The 19,172-nt window shown below is 45.1% G+C and overlaps 1 protein-coding gene and 1 long non-coding RNA gene across 4 annotated transcripts in view; one reads left to right on the top strand and one right to left on the bottom strand.

Annotated features, from left to right (window-relative positions):
* The first annotated feature begins 753 nt into the window (after positions 1 to 753).
* LOC308190110 lies at positions 754 to 14,623 on the top strand. Of its 3 annotated transcripts, none has more exons than XR_013946896.1 (3): positions 754 to 963; positions 1,418 to 1,514; positions 13,482 to 14,623. It is a non-coding gene; the product is annotated as an uncharacterized lncRNA (long non-coding RNA). The 3 variants fall into 3 exon arrangements; XR_013946897.1 differs by lacking the exon at positions 13,482 to 14,623 and adding an exon at positions 6,525 to 10,006; XR_013946898.1 differs by lacking the exon at positions 13,482 to 14,623 and adding an exon at positions 6,134 to 10,006.
* Positions 14,624 to 18,132: 3,509 nt separating this feature from the next.
* The window catches only part of INO80C (INO80 complex subunit C), a 31,542-nt gene continuing 30,502 nt past the window's right edge, over positions 18,133 to 19,172 (bottom strand). The window contains exon 5 of the mRNA XM_080581082.1: positions 18,133 to 19,060. Coding sequence (XP_080437208.1) covers positions 18,929 to 19,060 — 132 coding nt within the window. The 3' untranslated portion in view covers positions 18,133 to 18,928. The remainder of the gene's footprint in view (positions 19,061 to 19,172) is intronic.

Genomic DNA, 19,172 nt, shown 5'->3' with positions numbered 1-19,172 from the left:
AGTACCAGGCTCTGTGGCACCTCAGTCTCTGTCCATCAGTGCCCATCTTCTACTGGAATCAGCAGAGTCTACCAAGGTAGACTTTTGGGCTTTTGGTGGCAGGTTTTGGGTACAAAGCTCCACATATTCAAAAAGAACAGGATCTGAACTGACATAACACAGCTTCAAGTGTGTGCTGCTGGTGGATGCTGTGATCCTTCTCTATCTTACCAGCCTTGCAGTGGCTCAACTCCATGCATGGGCACAGGCAGTGGGTATCAAACAAGTGTAACAGGTTCATGGCAAGCTTTTTATCTCCTTTTTAACATAGTGCAAGCAACACCTTAATACTGTTTGTCTAAGGAAATGGAAACGCCTTTCTGAAAACTGGGTCACTCTCAAAATACTGTCTGTATAGGTCTCCGTTTTAGGAGCTGTTTTTCTTCTGGCTGACAGGGCTCCTTTCATTACCCCTTGCAGGTGGAACCTAGGTAGGCAGCTTCACAAAGCTCATGGAGGTGTCAGTACACACAATGGCTATCACCGAATGCAGAAAATTTTTCTTTTTCTTGAAAAAAAAAGATTTTTCAAAAAGGATTAAAAACATATCTTCTGGTTTGGGGGCTCATTTTGATAGGCTAGGCTGGCTGGTGCCTGCCTAGCTCTGAGGCCCTGTGCAACCTCCAGCAGCTTTGCTGCTAGCTGTTCCTTTAAAGCTGGAGGAAAGGAGCACCTGCAGCCTCTCAGGGCTTGTTTTATAAGGGCTGCTGTGGGCTGGGGCTTGGTTTCTTCTCACTTGCAAGCACTCCTTTCTCTCTCCTCCTTGAGGTTATTTTGGACTCCTTTCTTTCTCCCTTTCATGTCCTCTTCGACTTAGAAGCAATTGGTTTTGAGAAACATCACGGTGAGGGCTTTCTTACCAGTGTTCCTCTGCATGGAAATGTGCTGGAAGATCTTTGGGAAGCCCTTTAGCCCTGTCAAAAGGTAAAGATTTCTAAAGCACCAAACCCCACCTGGTCCTCTGCTTTATCTTCCTCTACCCTACACACACCGTAGTGTCAGTGGCGTGAAGGTGGGCCCATGAGCACGGACTCCTTCCCTTTTTCCCCTCCTTGCTGGCAGCCCCATGTGCAGGCATTCCCGTGCAGAGCTGTGCCAGTGCCCCCACAGGGGAAATCTCTGTGCTCACAGAAGATGGTTCAGCAGCGGCTTTCCTGCCAAGCCCGCGAGCGTGCCAGTCGCTGTGGAAGCTAGGTCTTGATGTGCTATTCCTCCCTTTCTGCCAACTCAACATATGAGATTGTGGTACTCTGTGATATTTTAGAAGTTAACAAACATTATGTGCATGCTGTGAGAAAAATCCTACACTGAAATGAGATGAGTGCAATTTATGTCTTCCTTTACAGCACCTCTTAAATCAATTTTTTTTTTTTTTTAGAATTTTACGGAAGTGGAGCATAACAGAGGAGGAACAAGCTGAAAAGAAGTAGCAGAATATCTTCAAGTCGGTGACTGGTGGGGCAGAAGACACAAAGGTAGGAGAGCATCTACGTGGTTATGAATCCTTCAACCACTCAGGCTGGCTGTAGAGATGCTGTTGGCTCCGGTTGTGCCACTGTCCAAATGCTGTCATTTGACCTCTGTTTCCAAGGGTGGAAAGGGGCATTAGGAAGCTCCAGAGATCAGAAGGAAGGCAGGTAGAGCAAGGCGGACTTTAGCAGCCTTGACCTCTGGCTTGGCTCCAGGCAAGCAAGAGAGGGGATGCACTGCTCTGCGAGTGAGTTCGGCTTTCACAGCTCCTTCCCCCACCCCAAAGCCTCACTGCCTTTTTGAGGCCAGCCCCACTTCACCACCATCTTGCATACAAATATATGAAAAAGAGTGAGCCCTGGGTTTGTTTGCTGAAGCAGCTACCTGCTTAGCGTACAAAACTGCGGTTTTGTTTCCATAGTACTTTATGGCAGCATCGTAACCTTTAACAGACCGTGAATCAAAGCTGTCAGCTTTTCCACTTTTGTCATGAGCCTTGTGATTGTTGCCATGCGTTTTAGTTTCTTGTGGTTTGTTGAAGCTTTCTTGCAAATTTTTCCGGTTTAGAAATGACCACCATTTCCTGTTCTTTTTAACAACAGAGGAATACAAGCCAAGGCAGGCGGCCATGCCATGCAGCTCCTTGCTCCTACTAACTGAGGGTGCTCTCAGTAAATATGGTCGCTGCCTCTCACCCTTTTAAAGGGGACTGCAGTGATTCTTTGCTTTATTCCTTATTCCTGGCAGCTCTGGGGAAGTGGGAGATTGGGAGGACAGAGTGGAGGAAGCTGACCTGAAAATGCAAAACCAAAACCAAACAAAAACCCAAACAGAACCCACAACCTTTTCTCTAGTTGTTGAGTAAAAGTCTTATATATTATGTGGAAATTTTCCTATTATTGTTGTTATTTCAGCTTTTAGTTGGCCATGGGAACACTTCCAAGGAAACCAATACTCTGGGAAGCCTTTTGTTTTCCAGAAAGGCTGTTATTCAAAAGCAATTAACATAAAAACATTAAAGTTGACTAATTTCAGAGACAGGAGAATGGAGGAAGGAAACGTGAGTGTGTGTGCAGGAGGGAATACGGCAGGCCAGGCTGCTGTGAGAGGCAGAAGGGAGATGTCACGGGGACTCAGGTCAGCGTGGGGACGAGTGCGGAGCGGCTGCTGGGGACAGTCGGGACAGGGAGGTGACGTGCACAGGAGACACAGGGTTGCTTTCTGGCACCCTGGGGCAATGCTCCTGAGTCATCTGGCTCCTCACCACGAATGCTGGGTGAGGGCACCGGCAGCTGCAGTGTTGTTCTTGTGTTACATAAAGGTACAGCGCAACCTCCCTCCGCCACTTGTCCAGGGGGTTTTGTGCCAGCTAATCTCAGTCTCACTTGAGAGGACAGAGGGTCCCAAGGTACTGAGGAACTGTCTGGTTCCGTGAAAATGAAGGGTGACCAGAGAGTTTCCAGATCTTTTGAGAAAGAGCACAACTATTTTAAAAGTCTGCACTGAACCATATGCAGCCTGAAGGCACCTTCTTTTGGAGGCGAGGCAGCAGCTGTAAGTTTACCGATCATCTCTTTAGCCCTTCAAACTTTCTATTGTTCTTTCCTCACAATTTTAACCTCATCTCTTGCCCTGCTTATGTCCACACACATCACTTCCAGCCAGCCAAAAATGTGGAAGAGAGCTCCCTCATACTCAGGGCGGGCAAGGGGACTTGGGAGGGAGCCAGAGGTAGTGTTGCAGGCAGGAGACCTGTGGAAAAGAAAACTGATGGTAAATACTGGGAAAGCTGAGGTCACAGCAGGTGGTAGAGGTGGACTGGAGTTATTGGGATGGAAGGAAGGGACATGGAATTCAATTGGAAAAAATAATAAACCAGCCAGGATCTGTGAGTTCAGCTACATGCAGAAAACCTTATCTACATCCCAGAAGCATGCTTGAAATAGAAATACACCAAGAGCTTTGCTTAAATAAAAGTCTGAAATGGGAAAGTTTGTTCCAAACTGGATGTGGTCTTGTGCTCTTAAAAAAAAAAAAAGAGAGAGAGACAAAAATGACAACAACAACAACCAAACAGTTAACTGGGAGAAGAAACATAATATAAAAAGGCAAAAGAAGTGGGAATTGCAGGGCTAGTAGATTTGGAACTGATTCATGATATATAGAGGCTTAGGAGCACAGCATACAGATGGTATGAAAAAAGGTGTCAGGGACTCTTCTACTCTTGCTATAGAAGGACACTTCCCAGGTTTTTCAGGGCAGTGTTTCTGTGTTGGTATTTTCCTGCAAGCCTTCCCATCCAGTCAAAGTGCAGCATAAAATTTTAATATATCATCAGTAGCCTGTACAATAGGGTCCCACCATCCTTCTGTCTTGTTTCAAGATCAAATTTTAATTGAAACAAGATGTGGCAGACAGGATGAGTTCCTATAAATATGTTATAAAATGTCATCTTAACAGGAATGTATGTGACCCAGTTCAAATACCAATATGAAGAAAAAGCGTCAAATGCATAGCCCCATAGGAATGTTTCCATGTAAATAGTTTTATTCTTTGGCAGATATTTATTTTGGCTGGTTCCAGCAAATGATAATGTATTTTCTGTTTCAGTACCCAGTAAATGTATTTTGCTAATAGTTTCTGCTGATATTACACTTTAAATTGTCATTGTTGGAATTTGTTGCATGGATAATGCACACTTTTACTAGTTTCTTTCTTTCACAATTTTTTAAGGGTTTCGTTTATGCAATCTACTACCTGGTATGCAGAAAAGGTTTTGTTTGTTTAACTAAATCCTCATTAAAGTATGTAATTTTTCCATGATACAGCATTCCATGATGGCCATATGATTTATCTGAGAAACCATTTTGAATATTGTAGAGGTTGTGATTGAGGGTTTGAAAGCCACGTAGAATGTTTAACATCCACTTGCATTTATGTAACACAGTATTTAAGTTGTCTCAGCCCCCCCCAGGATTACCTGCATAAGTAACAGAGGCAGACAGTACTCAGCTTTTGTTATTTGATCTTTTTAACATACTAAATGCTCTCAAACAGCTCGTTACATAAGCAGAGGTTTGCCAAGGCTGTATATTTCAGTACCTGACTCTCAACACCGTGTATCTCCTCATTTGTTTTTTGCCATGCTGTCTTAGGGGTTGCATGTATCGTTCTTACTGCTGAAGTTGTGCAGCAGCATGCACATTTTGAGAAAAATACATATTAAAAGTGTAAATATGTTTGTGCTAAAAAAACAAATAATAATCTATAGTTAATATTGGCTAAAATAAGAGCCCAGTGTTCATTCTTAAACTATGCTCATGCAAGCTTAAATAAATGAAACGTAGACTTTTAAACATTATCCATACTGCCCAGACTTGACACATTATTGCTATAGATAGCAAGCAGTCAGAGCCAACTACCATTTAAAGACCAGTAACAACTGTGTTTCTTGGATTTATATTAGAGTAAATGGTTTCTTATCTGTTTTGTGAAATTATTGAGAACTTACCATATACTGCAGTGCTAGCTCTTTATGTTCATGTTGAGAACTTTTCAAATATTTTGAGATTTGTTATATCCATGTGAAAGCCAAGCATTTATATTACATCAAGCTTCAACACATTCACCAGCCATAAAGGCAAAGTGCAGACCTGAACATTCAAAATATAGATGCTTTTTTTGTTTAAGTTGATTGACAGATTTAGACATAACACTTAGCCTAGTGTAAGCTGTGAGTTTATATATCCTTGGCTGCCTCTAGCATGAAAAGTCATAGACCTTGCATTACCAAATAAAATACAAAGGTGTCTCAAGCCACAGACAGAGCAGTTTTGATAAGGTTTTTGGGACAGTCAGGTTTGACAAAGCTGACAGTTCAGCTCATTTTGAGATTGCTATTGTTTGAGTTTGGACATTAAACTTGTTATTTGGTTGGATGCTCTTAAAATGCTTTTTAAAACTTGTAACTTTTTAAAACTTGTAAGCTTGAGTACCAGGGCATTGGAAAACAGGATAATGGGTTGGGGGGTACTGGAGGTGCAAAAAAGCAGTCCTTTGGCTGAAAGCAGACGTTGCTTCTGCTTCATCAAGGTTTGTTCTGGTGACAGAGGGGAACTGCTTGCTCAATGAGGTCCGATGCCCCCAGGACCTGAGCAGATGCACAGCCTTCTAGTCCTGTGCCCTTTGCGCACCTGGAGTGCTCCACTTAGCCAGCCGCAGCATGATGTAAAGCAGAGATGGCCCATTCATAGAGCTGGTAAATTATGTGAAATAGTGAGATATGTGCCATATGAAAGTAAGCATCTCTGTGAACCTTCATGTTGGCATTTAGATTTGAAAGCAGTAAATGAAGCCAAACTGAGACCTGTCCACACCTCTTGCAATAAAAACTCAAAGCATGTGCGCACAAGGCAGGGCTCTGAGTAGATGTGCTGACTGAAATACCACCTAGACAGGTCTATCTGCAACTGAAGAAAGAACATGGGTCTTTTAAAGGTTGAACTGCACGTGTGCAGCCTTACATAAGGTACTTTCCTTAGCAAGAAAGAGATGAGATTTAGAAAATTCAGCAATTTATCTCTCTCCCTATATCCTCTTTCAATGCCTCTTTGATTTCTTCCAGATAGTTCTGGCCTTTGTAGGAAACTGGTTACGGAATAGAAACCATATTGTTTAATGTGGGTGACCAATCATACAGCATATTTGAATGCTGAACAAAAATACTTTGTGGTATTGGTAGTATTCAGCAAGCCATAGGCAAAAATTGTTTTCATTGAACCTCTTCACTACGTAGTTACAAGAAAAGACTGTAAAAAATGTTACCCATTTGTGGTCAGAAGAAGCATCAAGTAAAATAAATTATTCTTACTGAATACTTTAGTTACCGTAGCTGGCAGTGAACTTGCTTTAACTCCAGAACAGAGCTGCAAATGAAATCTTTAGCAGAGATACAAAGCCATTGTGCAATACTGGGCTTTCAGTTCCTCACACTGTGGTCTCACTGACAATCACAGGCTCTATGTCTACCAAGAAATGTGTCCTATTGAGGCAGCAGGAAATTTAAGCAGCTCCTAAATGCAGAAGCCAACATAGCAGCTGGGATGAGAGCACCAAGACACAACTGCAGTTCCAGCAGGATTTGGCTCCTAGATCCTGCGGGGAGCCTTTCCACTGCCAGACCAGTGATGAAAAGGAGAGAGGGGGGTGAGGGTGAGAGGAGCTCCAAGCCGTGACTCACTGCTCATCTTGGCCAAGGAGGCTTTGAGTCCACAGACAGAAGCAGGAGGGAAGCGACTGCTGATGCAAGTTGTTGAGGACTCACCTCTCCTGTTCCCCGTTAGGAAAGCTGTGCTTTTTTTCCCTGAGATATGACCTCTCACATGGCATTCATCATCATTAACGGGAGCATCTCCCTCCTGCACCCAAATCAAATGACACTGTCATGGTAGAGTCTGCGTTAGGACTTCCAGTGTGCTGGTCAAGCCAGCCTGTGGGTTGTTTGCCCCAGGCCTGGTGGAGATACGTCTTCATCTAATTTTATTCAGAATAAAATGATTAATTGCATTGAAGCATGTGCAGGCCAGCAAGAAAAGGAAGGAGCCCCTGCTGTTGCAAGCTTGAATCCTTGTTATTCTTTTTCCCTTAAATACACTTAATACAATGACTCTTTCTTCCAGTGGAGCAAAATAACAAGGTACAAGATGGCAGTGAACACCTTAAAAAGGGCGTTACACCACAAACTGACAAAAGATAGAAAAAAAACAGCTGAGGAAGAGGAGTTTAAAATCACAACTGTATGCACTGTGAGGTGGCCATTGCTTTAATGAGTAAGCCTTTGAGCTGGCTGCTCTGGAGGAACTTCCCGTGGCAGAGGAGAGATGTCTGCCTCCTGCAACGGGGTCAGCGGGGAGCGGGACCTTGGCCCAGCCTGCGGTGGAAATAAAGCGTCAGCTGCAGCGTGGCTTCCAAGCCTGGATCGTAATTTCCCCCGAATGCAGCACAGAAGTGAGATTTCACCTCTTCCTGCTGATGGAGGCACCCCAACGAGGGCCTTCATAAGCTGTAATTGCAGCGAGGGGCCTGCTTGTCACCGGGCTCACAGTCCCCGGGGGAATCGCCCCCATGCCCCCACGGATGGGGCCACCTGTGTCTGTGTCACGGCGTCTGTGTCCAAGCCAAACAGGCGGCTTCCTGGACTCCCTGCTGGCGGGGGAATGTCACCAGGGGGAATGTCACCGGGCCTCGCGGCCTGGAGCTGCGTGCGCACGCTGCAGCCGGCCCAGCTGCGGGCATGGCTCCTGTGAGCTCATGCAGCAGATGGCTCCTTCCTGCGTTTGACAGCAGGGGAACGGCAGGGAGAGGATTTTTTTATTGTTTTTCCCCAGGAAATCGGCCTGTCCAGCAGATACTGAGCCAAGCATCTGTGTGTCCTGGGAAGCTGGTGCAGATGTGTTACGGCGCTGACATGGCCCTGAGCTCCCCAGCTGCATGGCTGGGGGTGGCCTTGGCACGGGGTCCTGCCTCAGCCCACAGCATGAGTTAAAAAGTTACCTCCTCGTCTCTGCCCCACCACCACCAAGCAGTCACAAGCATCCCAAACCTCTGCTTTCTTTCTCAGACACCAGCTAAAGCTTTACTCCGCCAAAGCTTGGTCGCCAAGAAAAAAAAAGACACAATATTCAATATAAAATGGGAAATTTCTATAGAAATATGTTGCAGAGGGGGTTACAGTCATGCTTCTTCCTTTTTTCTGTGCTTCTCCCTTTAGCGGTGCAGACATTTCCTCTGTCATGGAGTTGGTGTCCCTGGGGTTTTTAGGTGGCCTCGGTCACTCAGCACTGCGCTCGGTGGCTGGGAGCAAGGCCTGGGCTGTGGAGCAGCTGCACAAGGCAGCTCCCCTTGCTCCCAGTCAGCACGTGGGTAAGGCTGGATAACGATGAGGCTTGTTGAAGGTGTCACTAAGTCTTTTCACCTAAGCTCATCACCATGGCGTGTGCTAAAATACTGGCGTTAACGAGTTAGGCTGGCTCTGGGTCGGAGGGAGATGATTTTGCTGTGCTTCTGCCTACCCCCTGTTCACCAAGTGTGGCTCGTAGCAAGATAACTTGTTTTCAGGGTGCACAAACAGAGATGCCATTGCCTTCCTCCTTCCTTTAAAGCTCAGTAGCTGGCTGATTTCTTTTTTAGCTTGAGTGTTCAGAAAAACATACTCAAAGCGTAGTGTCTCCAGAGGCTTGTGGTAAGAAAACAATGTTAATTTGCCCAGTCTAGAAGCAGAAAGATGAAAAAAAAGGATGAAATACACTGCGTTCTTTGTTCTAAATACCTGGAATGAGTGCCCTTGTTGGAAATGAGTGCCATAAATGGCTCTAATGTTTTTTTCCTCTTATTTATGGAGCAGTGCAGTATTGCTGCCGTAGCTCTCACCAGCTCACCTTACAGCACAATCCACCTATTTTCACTTTTTAATGAGCAGTGACTCTAATTACTGTTGATATCCCATTGGGTGTGCACCCATGCTTTATTGCATTTTCCAAAGGGGATTGTGTCATATCAGCTTCTAGAAGAGTTCAGGATAGCAGCCTGTGTCATGGAAAAATCGGGCTTGATTAACAGAGGATGTGAGAAGCTAAAGTAAACATTAGGAATGTGTAAAGCAGTTAAGGCGGTGCAGATTAGTACGTATGAAGGGGTGTGTAAATCTGAGCGTTTGACATGATTCATTTTTTTATCAAAAGGGAAGTCATTGTTACTACGTACCTAGTTGGAGATCCCTGCTCACAGGGGTAGTTACTTCAGTGTCCCGCTCAACTCAAAATCTCAAATGCTTTGAAAATTAGGGTCTGCATTCACATCTTTACTGACGTGGAAATATGAAAGTAACAGCAACGAGAGAGAAAAGTGGAACTTATTAAAAAGCACATCTGTCAGCAAAACTGCTGCTACATAAGTACACGGCCAGGAGGTGCCAAAGCTGCTGGACATCAGCTCTGCGCTTCGCTGGAGTTTCTTCCTCCCGGGCTTCTGCTTGGCTGCTGCTCGATGGCTTGGCGCTGCGTGTTCTTGCCTCCGTGCTGCTCACACCGCTCGTTTTGTGGCTGCTACTGGCCTGACACAAGCAGCTGCCATGAAAATATTGCAGACAAAGAAGCAGGTGAAAAGCTGCAGTTATTTGAATTAGTCATTGAGACGCATCTAGTAACTCGGTTATGCAGAAAGCGTGAATTATCATGTTCTTACCCTGTCATTTGAAGACAAATGTTTTACAGCGCAAACCCCATCATTACGTGTACATATAAGAAAAAGGGTTTTTACAACAATCATAAGACTTCTAGACTTGTGAAGAGGTGGGTCCAACTTGTGGTTAAATCCTGCAGACGATAGTCTTGCTGATCTCAGGATTTTCCAAAGATTAAAATGCAGATGTCTGGATTTCTCAAAACCCCACGGAACTTCAAAAGCACCAGACCCATTTCACTCTTCCCCAGATACCCGAGATGGCTATAAGCCACTTTAGCATCCTGGCAAGATTTTCTTTAATAGACAGTCTATTGAATAGCTCTTAGTGGCTCATTAGCAATGTTGCTTTTTATATTTTAGCAAATGAAATCAGAGTTTATTGCTTAGCTTTTGCTTAACTACCATAAACTACTTACAAGGTGCACCCCCACGTGTGTGCACATACAATATTTTTTCTAGTTGTGCTATTTCTATAACAGAGTGCTATTCAAAATGTGTGTTCTGTATAGATAAATTTAAAGTCTGAGCCAAGAAAAATAAAGGGATCTCCGAGTAAACCCCAGCACTCTAGTGGCAGTAACCACCGTGCCATCCCCAGCACCTCCTGTGGGTCTTGTCCTGCAGGAGCCCAAGGTCAATACCTGCCTCCTGTGTGGCCCTGTGGCTCATCGAGGTGAGAATTTGTTAATTGAATTAAAAGGAAGTCATTTAGTAGATGGCCAAAGATAAGCCTGTAGTACTGCTGCACCCCAAGCTTCTGGCAAAATCTTTGCAATGCATGTTTACATTAAGGGTTTGTACATAGATAGGGTTACGTGGGGCCAAATGTCCTTAATCTAGACAAGTTGGCAGGAAGGAGAGTACTAAGAACAGAGGAATGCCAGACAGAGGAAAATCTGGAAGGTCTGCCTGTGTGTGTGTCGTTTCTTCTCTTGATCGAGTTTCTCTGATGGTGACTGCGTAGCCTTGGGTAGCTGTACAGTTTAAGAAATGAAGTATGCCTGCTGATGGAAAACACTTTGTATATGAGGATGGCTGCACTGATCTGTGGCAAGCCATTTTTGATTTTCTGGTGAACTCATTCCCTTTTACGCTTTGCTTCAATGGTCCTTTCGACAGCAGGATTGCTATAGGGGATGCTCCTGCATTTGGCCTGCCATGGGGTTTCAATTATCATTTGCAGAAGGCCGTCTTTTTGGCAATGTGTACCCTTAGCTTTCCTGTTGTGGCTTCAGCTTTCCCTCTTGCTTTTCCACTTGGATTTTTCTTCTTCTAGTGCTTCATTTCCAGTTTCAGTAAGTAGCTTCTGCAGATCTCGAGATGAATGCTTCATCTGAATAACTTTATCATTATTTGTCCTTGTTTTTAAGATTAATATCACAGGGCTGTGATGGTTTGAGGAGGTTTTGTTATTTTTTTTTGGCTGGTTGGCTGGTTTTGTTTGTTTGCTTGTTTTGGTGTGGGAAGCGGGGGGGTGGGAGGTGGAGGGAATCCGATCGTCTTCCAAGGAAGGTGGTGTTACCGATTGTGCTGTGGAGCTCATTTCTTAGTGGTTCATATTCTTGATCAAATTTGTGTTTGTTTTGAGACAAAGTAAACAACAAAGTTCCTCTCTTTCTGAACCAAAAAATGAGCTATAACTTCAAGTATTCATTTTTAGGGGATCAGAAAATTGCATCCCCATCCCCCAGGGGCCACCTCCCTCCTCCCAAAACCTGGCCACCCACTCCCATTACAGAGGTGCAAAGGAGGAGCATAAGGATACCTGTTAATGCTGGATTTGGGCTGTGCTTTTTAAGAACTGCTTAGAAATGTATGCTGGAGGACAGGATTTCTGACCTTGTCCAGTGTCTTGGCCTGAGCTTGTGACGTTAGTTTGGAAAAGCTGGAAGCAGAAGGTAGTGGAGGTGGTAGGGGCATGGCCTTGAAGGCAGAGGAGATCTGGGAGAATTATGAGGCCCATCTCCCCTTGAATTCTTTTTCTCCTCTAAAGCTTCTCCTCTAATTTTTTTCTCCAATGCTTTCACCACTTCTGATCCAGTACCGGTAGCAATACTGGGAAACTTTTGTCGATGAGAAGTCCATGCTACGTGAGCTGGTCAGGGTGTCGGGTCAAAATCTCAGTCCAAGCCTGCAGCCCTCCGTATCCTCACGCAGCTGCTGACTGACTGACTGCTGGACGGCACCCGGACATCTGAACCCTGCTGGGAGCGTGCCCGGCGATGTGTCAGCCTTGACAGAGCGAAGCAGCTCGGTGCCAGCCTCTTGCCCACGTTCTCTACTCCAGCAGCAGATGCAGATCAATCTGCAGAAGGGCTATTGTAGGCTACTGCCTTCGCTTGAAATAGAGCCACGACAGGGATGCTGCCTCCTTATCCAGGGATGCTGCCCTCTTTATCCAGCAACCCAGGGGTGAGGATGCTTCCCCCCGCTCTCTGATGTGGGCTCAGTCTCCTCTTCCACCTCACAGGCTCAAAGCACCTCTCCCATTCTCCAGAGAGCACCCCAACCACCAGCGTTGTGTAACTTTTCTGCAGTGGGTGCAGTCTCCCCTCCTGTTGCTGTAATTCATAGTTAGAGGGATTAACTGAGAAACCATTAAGCACAATGAACAGAGCATGTGTGTGAAAGGTGGAAGAGCAGGGTTCTGCTGCTTTTTTTTTTTTCCAGAAATCTACTGTGTGGCTTATTTTTTTATAAAAGATATAAACACTCCTTGGTGGTGGTGGGGTGGTTATTGCCCAAAGGCTCTGGAGAGGTCTGCATGTCCCCATGATGTTGTACCCAGGAAATGTGCAGGAAGGATGGGTTTTGCACTCTCTGTCCTTCAGAAGGACAAGTCAAGGCCTATGGAGAATTTGGCTTCTGATTCACCATTAGATAAATCAGAAGGATGTGGAGACGGGTGCTGAAATAAACTGTCTACAGATGGGGTTTCCCTGAGACCAGTGGGGTTCGATGTGCTGTTTCCCAGGGGTTATGAAAGCATGGGGTGAAGCCAGGGCACTACTTGGAACACTTCATATTTCACCAAAAGGGTGGTAGCGACCCTCAGTTTACAAAGCTCACGGGAAGGGTTCACATAACACTGGAGATGAGTTGTTTGTATTTATTTCTTAGCTCTCATGTTTCCTGCAACCTGGTACGAGACAAAGGGTGACAAACAAAAATTCTTGGTTGATAGATGCCAAAAATATCTGGCTGATTGTGCTTGGCCATTGGCTTCAGTAACAAAAGCCCGTTTGACACGAGGGGAACAAGGTTGTGCCTATTTGGCTGCAGTCACTTGGGCACATGAGAACGATGGCAGGCATTGACTCTGCCTCACCAGCTCTGACGCATCTCGCAGTTACGGTCCAGTTATGTTCTCTGTTCCAAATATAAACCCACCATAATGCTGTATTTGTGTTTCAGGGGATTAAGAATCACCCATAGAGTGATTTGGAAATGATTTCTCTTTGTTATACCACTTTCGCTTCGGCACCTGGCGAGGGAGGCAGCTGTAGTCGCAGGACGGGAGGTGCTCGCTCTGCAGCTGCCCTTGGCCGTCCCTGTAAGCAGTCATGGCCCGAAGGTTTCACACAATTAATCCCTCCATTTGGGTGGGGTCTCTCCTTCCTTCCCTTTTTATCAGCACGTGGGGATCCAGGTTATTTAGGCTGGAAGATGGATTTGGGCCAAGAGACCAGTCCATTAAAGGAACCCTAATTTTGTACCCTCTCTTCTCTTAGTCATGAACCCGATGAGCTGATGCACAGTATGCAGGCAGTGTGTGCGTGTGTATGATGACCTCCTGGAAGCATCTCCACCTCCTGGGAGAAGGGAATTGAGCAGCCATCTAGTAAAACTGCTGTCGCTTAGGGTATAAATGGGGTCACAGCCAAAATTCAGACACTCCCCGTTACCCATCCTTCCCATTAAAGGGTAGGAACCTGCCCTCAAGAACTCCATGATTTTATGCCGAGAACTTGCTTGCGTGTGATCTATGTTGGTACAGAAGTTTCTACATGAAGGTTACTTTCCTGGTTTTATGCCAACTGTGCTTTGGTTCTGAGGCTTGCAGAGAAAAGTGATGCTGTTCACGTGTGCTGTGCATGGTTAGTGGCTTGCAAACAATTTCTTCATCTGAGAGAAGAGTAATTGTTGCATGTGAGATCTGGGACATTGATGAAGACTCCAGATAGCCCATGAACTGGGTGCAGTTGTGTGTGGTGCTGTGCTGGGTGTACCAGTGTCAAGTGATAGCTGCAGCAGTCAGCGTGCAAGCAGCTGATGGGAGATATCACCTGGAGAACATGCTTGCGAACAGCAAGTGCACCCAGCCTCAAAACCAACTTACCCAGCCTGCTTGTAAGTTTTTATGTAGCAATCATGGATTTTAGGCTACTCTGTCAGAGAAAGGGATGTTGCGTACTCAAGACGCGTGATCTCAAAGGTCTTAAACCATATGCAACTACACAAGCAATACTTAGCAGCAGTTTGTTAGCTGTTATTATTAGGTCTCCCAAGAGATTACTGCTATTGTTGACTGTAGGGTGTGATTTACAGTAGTGTAATCATCGGAAAAGACTGGGTTCTGCGACGCTTCTCAGATAATAGTATTGCTTGACTTGGTTTTCTTACAGATACCAAATGGACTTAAAATGTTTCATTACATGAAGATATATTACTTTGTCACAGCCCACGCACCTGGCAAAGTGGTTTGTAATCAGGACACATGTACCAAAACGAGGAAAATAAGGGATTTCTGTGAATTCTAATAATGGTGGCATCATCATCCTAGAGTGATTGAAGTGCTCGGTAGTAATGCAGATACCACTTGGCTGTTCTTGTTTAAAAGAGCACAAAGTAGTTTTATTTATTTATTTTTTTCCCCCAGAACCTACTGTCAGGTCTGTAGAAGTCTTCTTCCCTGGAGTGTTTCAGAAAATCTATGTGCTGTTTTGTCCGGGTATGTAAACCACATACATTAGAGACTGTAAGAGCCCTTAAAACCTGGTGGTAAGTCTTCTAGTAATAAATTATAGTTGGATTAATTTATTAGCTTACCTAACTCCTTCAGGAAAAAATTATAACCATGCAGGGAATTTGAGCTTTTTTCTTAATGTGTTTACAAAAGTTTTTTAACCTTATACTAGTTCATTCTTACTTTGATATTTTTCACTAGTACAAAGTCCTCCTCCCTTTTGCTTACCTTCGTTCCCCTTGTACGTTGGGGGTTTTGACATTTACGGTTCCCTGTTGAAGGAGGTGAAGGCACATCTCCCTGCACATGCCTGCTGCCCCTGCCCCCTGGGGAAGGCCATACGTAGGACTCCACAGAGATCCAGGATGCTATGAGGGGAGAGAGCAGGACAATACAGGGCAGCGAAATGCAGGGGCTCCAACATGAGCTGGTGCAGGGCTTTTCTGAATTAAACTTAGCTGCTCTCCAGCACCTGGGGCCAAGGCCATCCCTCGCCCAGGCACAGCAGGGAAAGGCAGTGACAGGGAGCTCCCGTGGGGCTACAGACCAGCAGGGAGCGAGCCCCAGAGATCCTGCTCTCCCATCTGCCAGAGGATGGGAAGGGTGGAAGCAGCGACCGCGGCTGCTGGCAGAGCCTCGTTCCTCTCAGCTGCCCCCGGCGGGCCCCTTCCCTTGGGCCCTGGAGCACAGAGCACAGAGCTCTGGCCGTAGCAAAGCAGGCAGCAGAGCTGTGGTGGTTTTGCTGCCCTGGGCAGTCTGCTGCAGAGGCAGTTGCCTGCTTTGTTCCGGCTTAAAGAGCAGGCACAGCCACCCAAAGCACGAGATAAATGCAAGCTACTGCAGTTGTGTTTTTTTTGTTTTAAAAAGCACCACTGTAACCTGCAGGCGAGCCCCATCTCTGCAGTCTCTGCTCTGTGTGCGGGGCATGTAGCTGCGCAGAAAAACAGGAGCTTGGCCCCAAGTGAACATCCTTCCTCTTTCCGAGGAACAGGACAGCTGAGGCAAGGAAAGGCTTTCCACCCTCCAAAAAGAGTAAGGGTAGAGCTTTGCCAGTTGGACTGCATCCTGCTAGCCGCGAGCTCACTTCCCATTAGCGTGGGCCAGCCGTCTGTGGGAGCACGGCATGCAGCTCCACGCTGCCACACCAACACCAGCGGGCTACAGGGTGAAGCCATCCGTGTCTGCAGTGTGCAACACCCAGGTGATATTTCGCAGGTAGTAATGTTTGTACATCGACCGACTGGTCATTGCTGGGACTGCTGGCTTCCTGCTTTACCTGTGTGACGCTGCTTTTAGCCTCAATACATTCCCCCCAGGTCTGAAACGGTATTTGGCACTGCTTCTCCTTTCAAATGCCTTTCTTTTGTTCTCTTTGCAATTTAAACCCAACACCTTTCATTTATGTTTGTCTAGATAAGGTCCTGTAAGTGCTTTTAAATATGAATGTACTTCTCAATTTTCAGTGCTTCTAAAGCGGGGAGTAACACACACTTCAAAAATATTCCGTGGCACAGATATCCACATTTTCTGCTATACACAGCAAGGCTGGTGTTGCTCAGTTCTCTGACAGAAGCCATCGATGAGAGCAACAGGCCCAAAAGAACCCAGTTGTACTGATCAATATTGCACGCGCTGGCTACTAGATCTTTTCTGTCCTCAGTTTCCTGCTAAAACAAGCATATTTTAATTGTTCTGCATCATAAACTGCTGTTGATTGGGGTAATGCTGCACGATTCTCACGGCTGCCTTCCATCACTTTTGGTGTGACTTCCGCACAGCCTAGTAAGTGGGGTACCACAAACTAAGAAACAGAAAAGGGCCAGTAGCAAACAAAGGAAAAAACAAGGAAGGAAAAGGGTATCCAGTAGCCACCACGTGGCTAGAAGGCAATGAGAGAGGAGTCATTAATGTTTGTGCTAAACCTAAGCCATTATTTACTTTTCTGATGCTGACTTACTCACTAAGACACTTAGGTTTTGAAAATGGAATGCATAAACACTGCTCAGGAGAAATTAGCTGAGAAAAGTAACACCTCCACGTGCAGTGCGGGAATGCCTGGAGCACTTCTGATAGCGAGGGAGCCTGTGCTCCTAGGCAGTCATTCCCAAAGAATGCTAAAAATATTTGTGGGAGAGAACAAGCGAGTGAAATCTGACTTTCTAAGCTGGTGTCTGCTTATTTAAAGCAAAAGTGATCTTAGAGCAGTTCTACATGTTTTCTTTTCCTATCAATGTTCAGCTTATCTTATAAACACATCTTCAGTACGTACAGTAAGCTAGAACAGCCATTCTAAAACTCGGATACAAAGAGAATGTGGCTTGGATGCTTACTGGCATGAAGAGAGATATCCTGTCCTATTATTTTTTGTTCTGTGATACAGTTATAGCATTATCTGATATCCAGGGCTTTGAAGGATCTATTGTAAGCATGTCAAAGACTTTTAAAATTACTTTGTTTTTGTAAATATTAGATCACAAAAACTGAGGAATGAGTCCTACATGCATTCACTGAACAATGTACCCCATTGTTAAGTGATTTTTCCTGTTTGGAGCTGAAATTAAACTAGCGTTAATAATACCCTGCGTATTTATTCTTTCAATGAGAAAATATCTGTTCCAATAATTATCATTCCTATCGAAATGTGCATTCAAGATGCAGCTTAGGCGTTAGCTAGTCACCACAGTGTGCTCCTTGTGCACTCAGAGAGAAGAGGTGATCTTGTGCAATCCCCGTGTCCTTGGTGGAGCCTGGGTGAGGTGAGGATGTCTGTGTTGCTGGTGATCAGTGTCTCACCCCCCCAGCAACCCAGACGGTCTCATGCTAACGAGCTATGGGACGGGTCTGCCACGAAGCGCTTGGCAGCTCTGAGCACAGCAGAAGAGCATCCCCACGGCAAGCGGTAACTCACCTGGGGGCCTTCCTGGCCCACCGGCTCACAGAGCTGAGTGAGGCTCGTGCTGCAGCTACAGGTTGGCGGTGGGGTACGCGAGTGATGGCACAGGCTGCGGGTTGGAGGCTAGCGATGGCTGACACTGAACTTGGAGTCCACATTAAGAATGCAAACTTGACAGAAGCTAGGCTCAGGCAAAGGTGGAGAAGAAGGAGGGAGGAAAACAAATCAGCAGCTTGTCCTAAGGAAGAGGACAAAAAGAATGGATAGAATAATCTCTGCCCACTTCCCCCTAAGCTTACTTTCAGAAAATCATGATCATTTCTGATGTCAGGAAGTAGTTGTCAACCCCCCGGCAAGAGCCTGAACCCTTCTTTGTTCTCCTTCCTCTAAAGGGTGACAGCCCTCAGTTGCTATTGCATACTCTCCTGGTACCTCACACTGCAAAGGTCAGTGTCCTCGCCTAGGGGCTCTTGCCTTGATGAAGACCATCTGGGTGTCAGAATGTCACTGGGCAGTGGAATTCATGCTTTTATAGCATCTTTTTATTAAAAAAAAAGTCTGGGAAATAAGTGCTTTTTTGTACTGATTAGTAATAATAATAATGTACTAACTAGCAGAGGCAGAAGAACAGTTGGGTTGTGGAATGGAGTACTCAGAAGTATAAAGTATCACATTTAAGAGTTACACAGTGATTTGGTTTGGTTCTGTTATACATACTTCTTAAGATATTTTAAACCACATTTGAGTCCAACTTTATTTATGCTGACATTACTCCAGTGTAAATATTTGTGTGAAGCTGTTCACTTCCACAGTGCTCAGTACCACTAGCAGTCATGGTGATAGCAGCACTTGGTATTTTAACTTCCATTTTTACAGGTGGGACAGACTTCTTCATAGACAAGTGGCAAGCACATCTGCAAGGCAGATTTGGAAGCTGGGATATCTTAGTACCTTTCCCTTTATTCATATGGCCGTTTCTTCTTCTGAGCCAGAGCAGTACATAAAATATATAGGGTAGGGATGAAATCCTTCCTCTAAATAAATTGATGTAACTTGGACATTATGGTGCTGATCCATATCCTTAAGGTCTAAGTTATTCTGTTCACCAAACCAAATTGCTTACAAATTGGCAAACCAACAAATACAAGTATTTATCCAAATTAAAACCGTATGTTCATTCAAATCCATGTATCATCAACTACTTCCAGATGTAAATATCCATGGAGAGTTTTAAAGAACCTCAATCCTGCAGGCAGTTTCCGTCGTGATTCTCAAAACTAGAACCATTCAGGAGTGATATGCAACAGTATTTGGTCCTTTCAGGAAACAATGCTTGTTGCCTTCCTTAGAGCCAGGTATCCTGTAACCACATCTGAAGGGAGCATCCGAATATAAGCAAATTCTTCAATAGTACTAAATCTCAGCTTGCTCTGGGGATCTGTGTAATTTGCCTGAAAAAGAAACAATGGCAAAGATACTATTCAAAGAAAATCTCAAAATGGAATATTAAAAAAGCATCAAATTGTAAGACCAAAAACTACCGGGCTGCTTTTTGCAGGAACA

Source organism: Anser brachyrhynchus (assembly GCF_964034855.1).
Source record: "Anser brachyrhynchus genome assembly, chromosome: 2".
Lineage (NCBI taxonomy): Eukaryota > Metazoa > Chordata > Aves > Anseriformes > Anatidae > Anser > Anser brachyrhynchus.
Note: the sequence above shows the minus strand (reverse complement) of the source record. Positions and strands in the feature narration are given on the sequence as shown.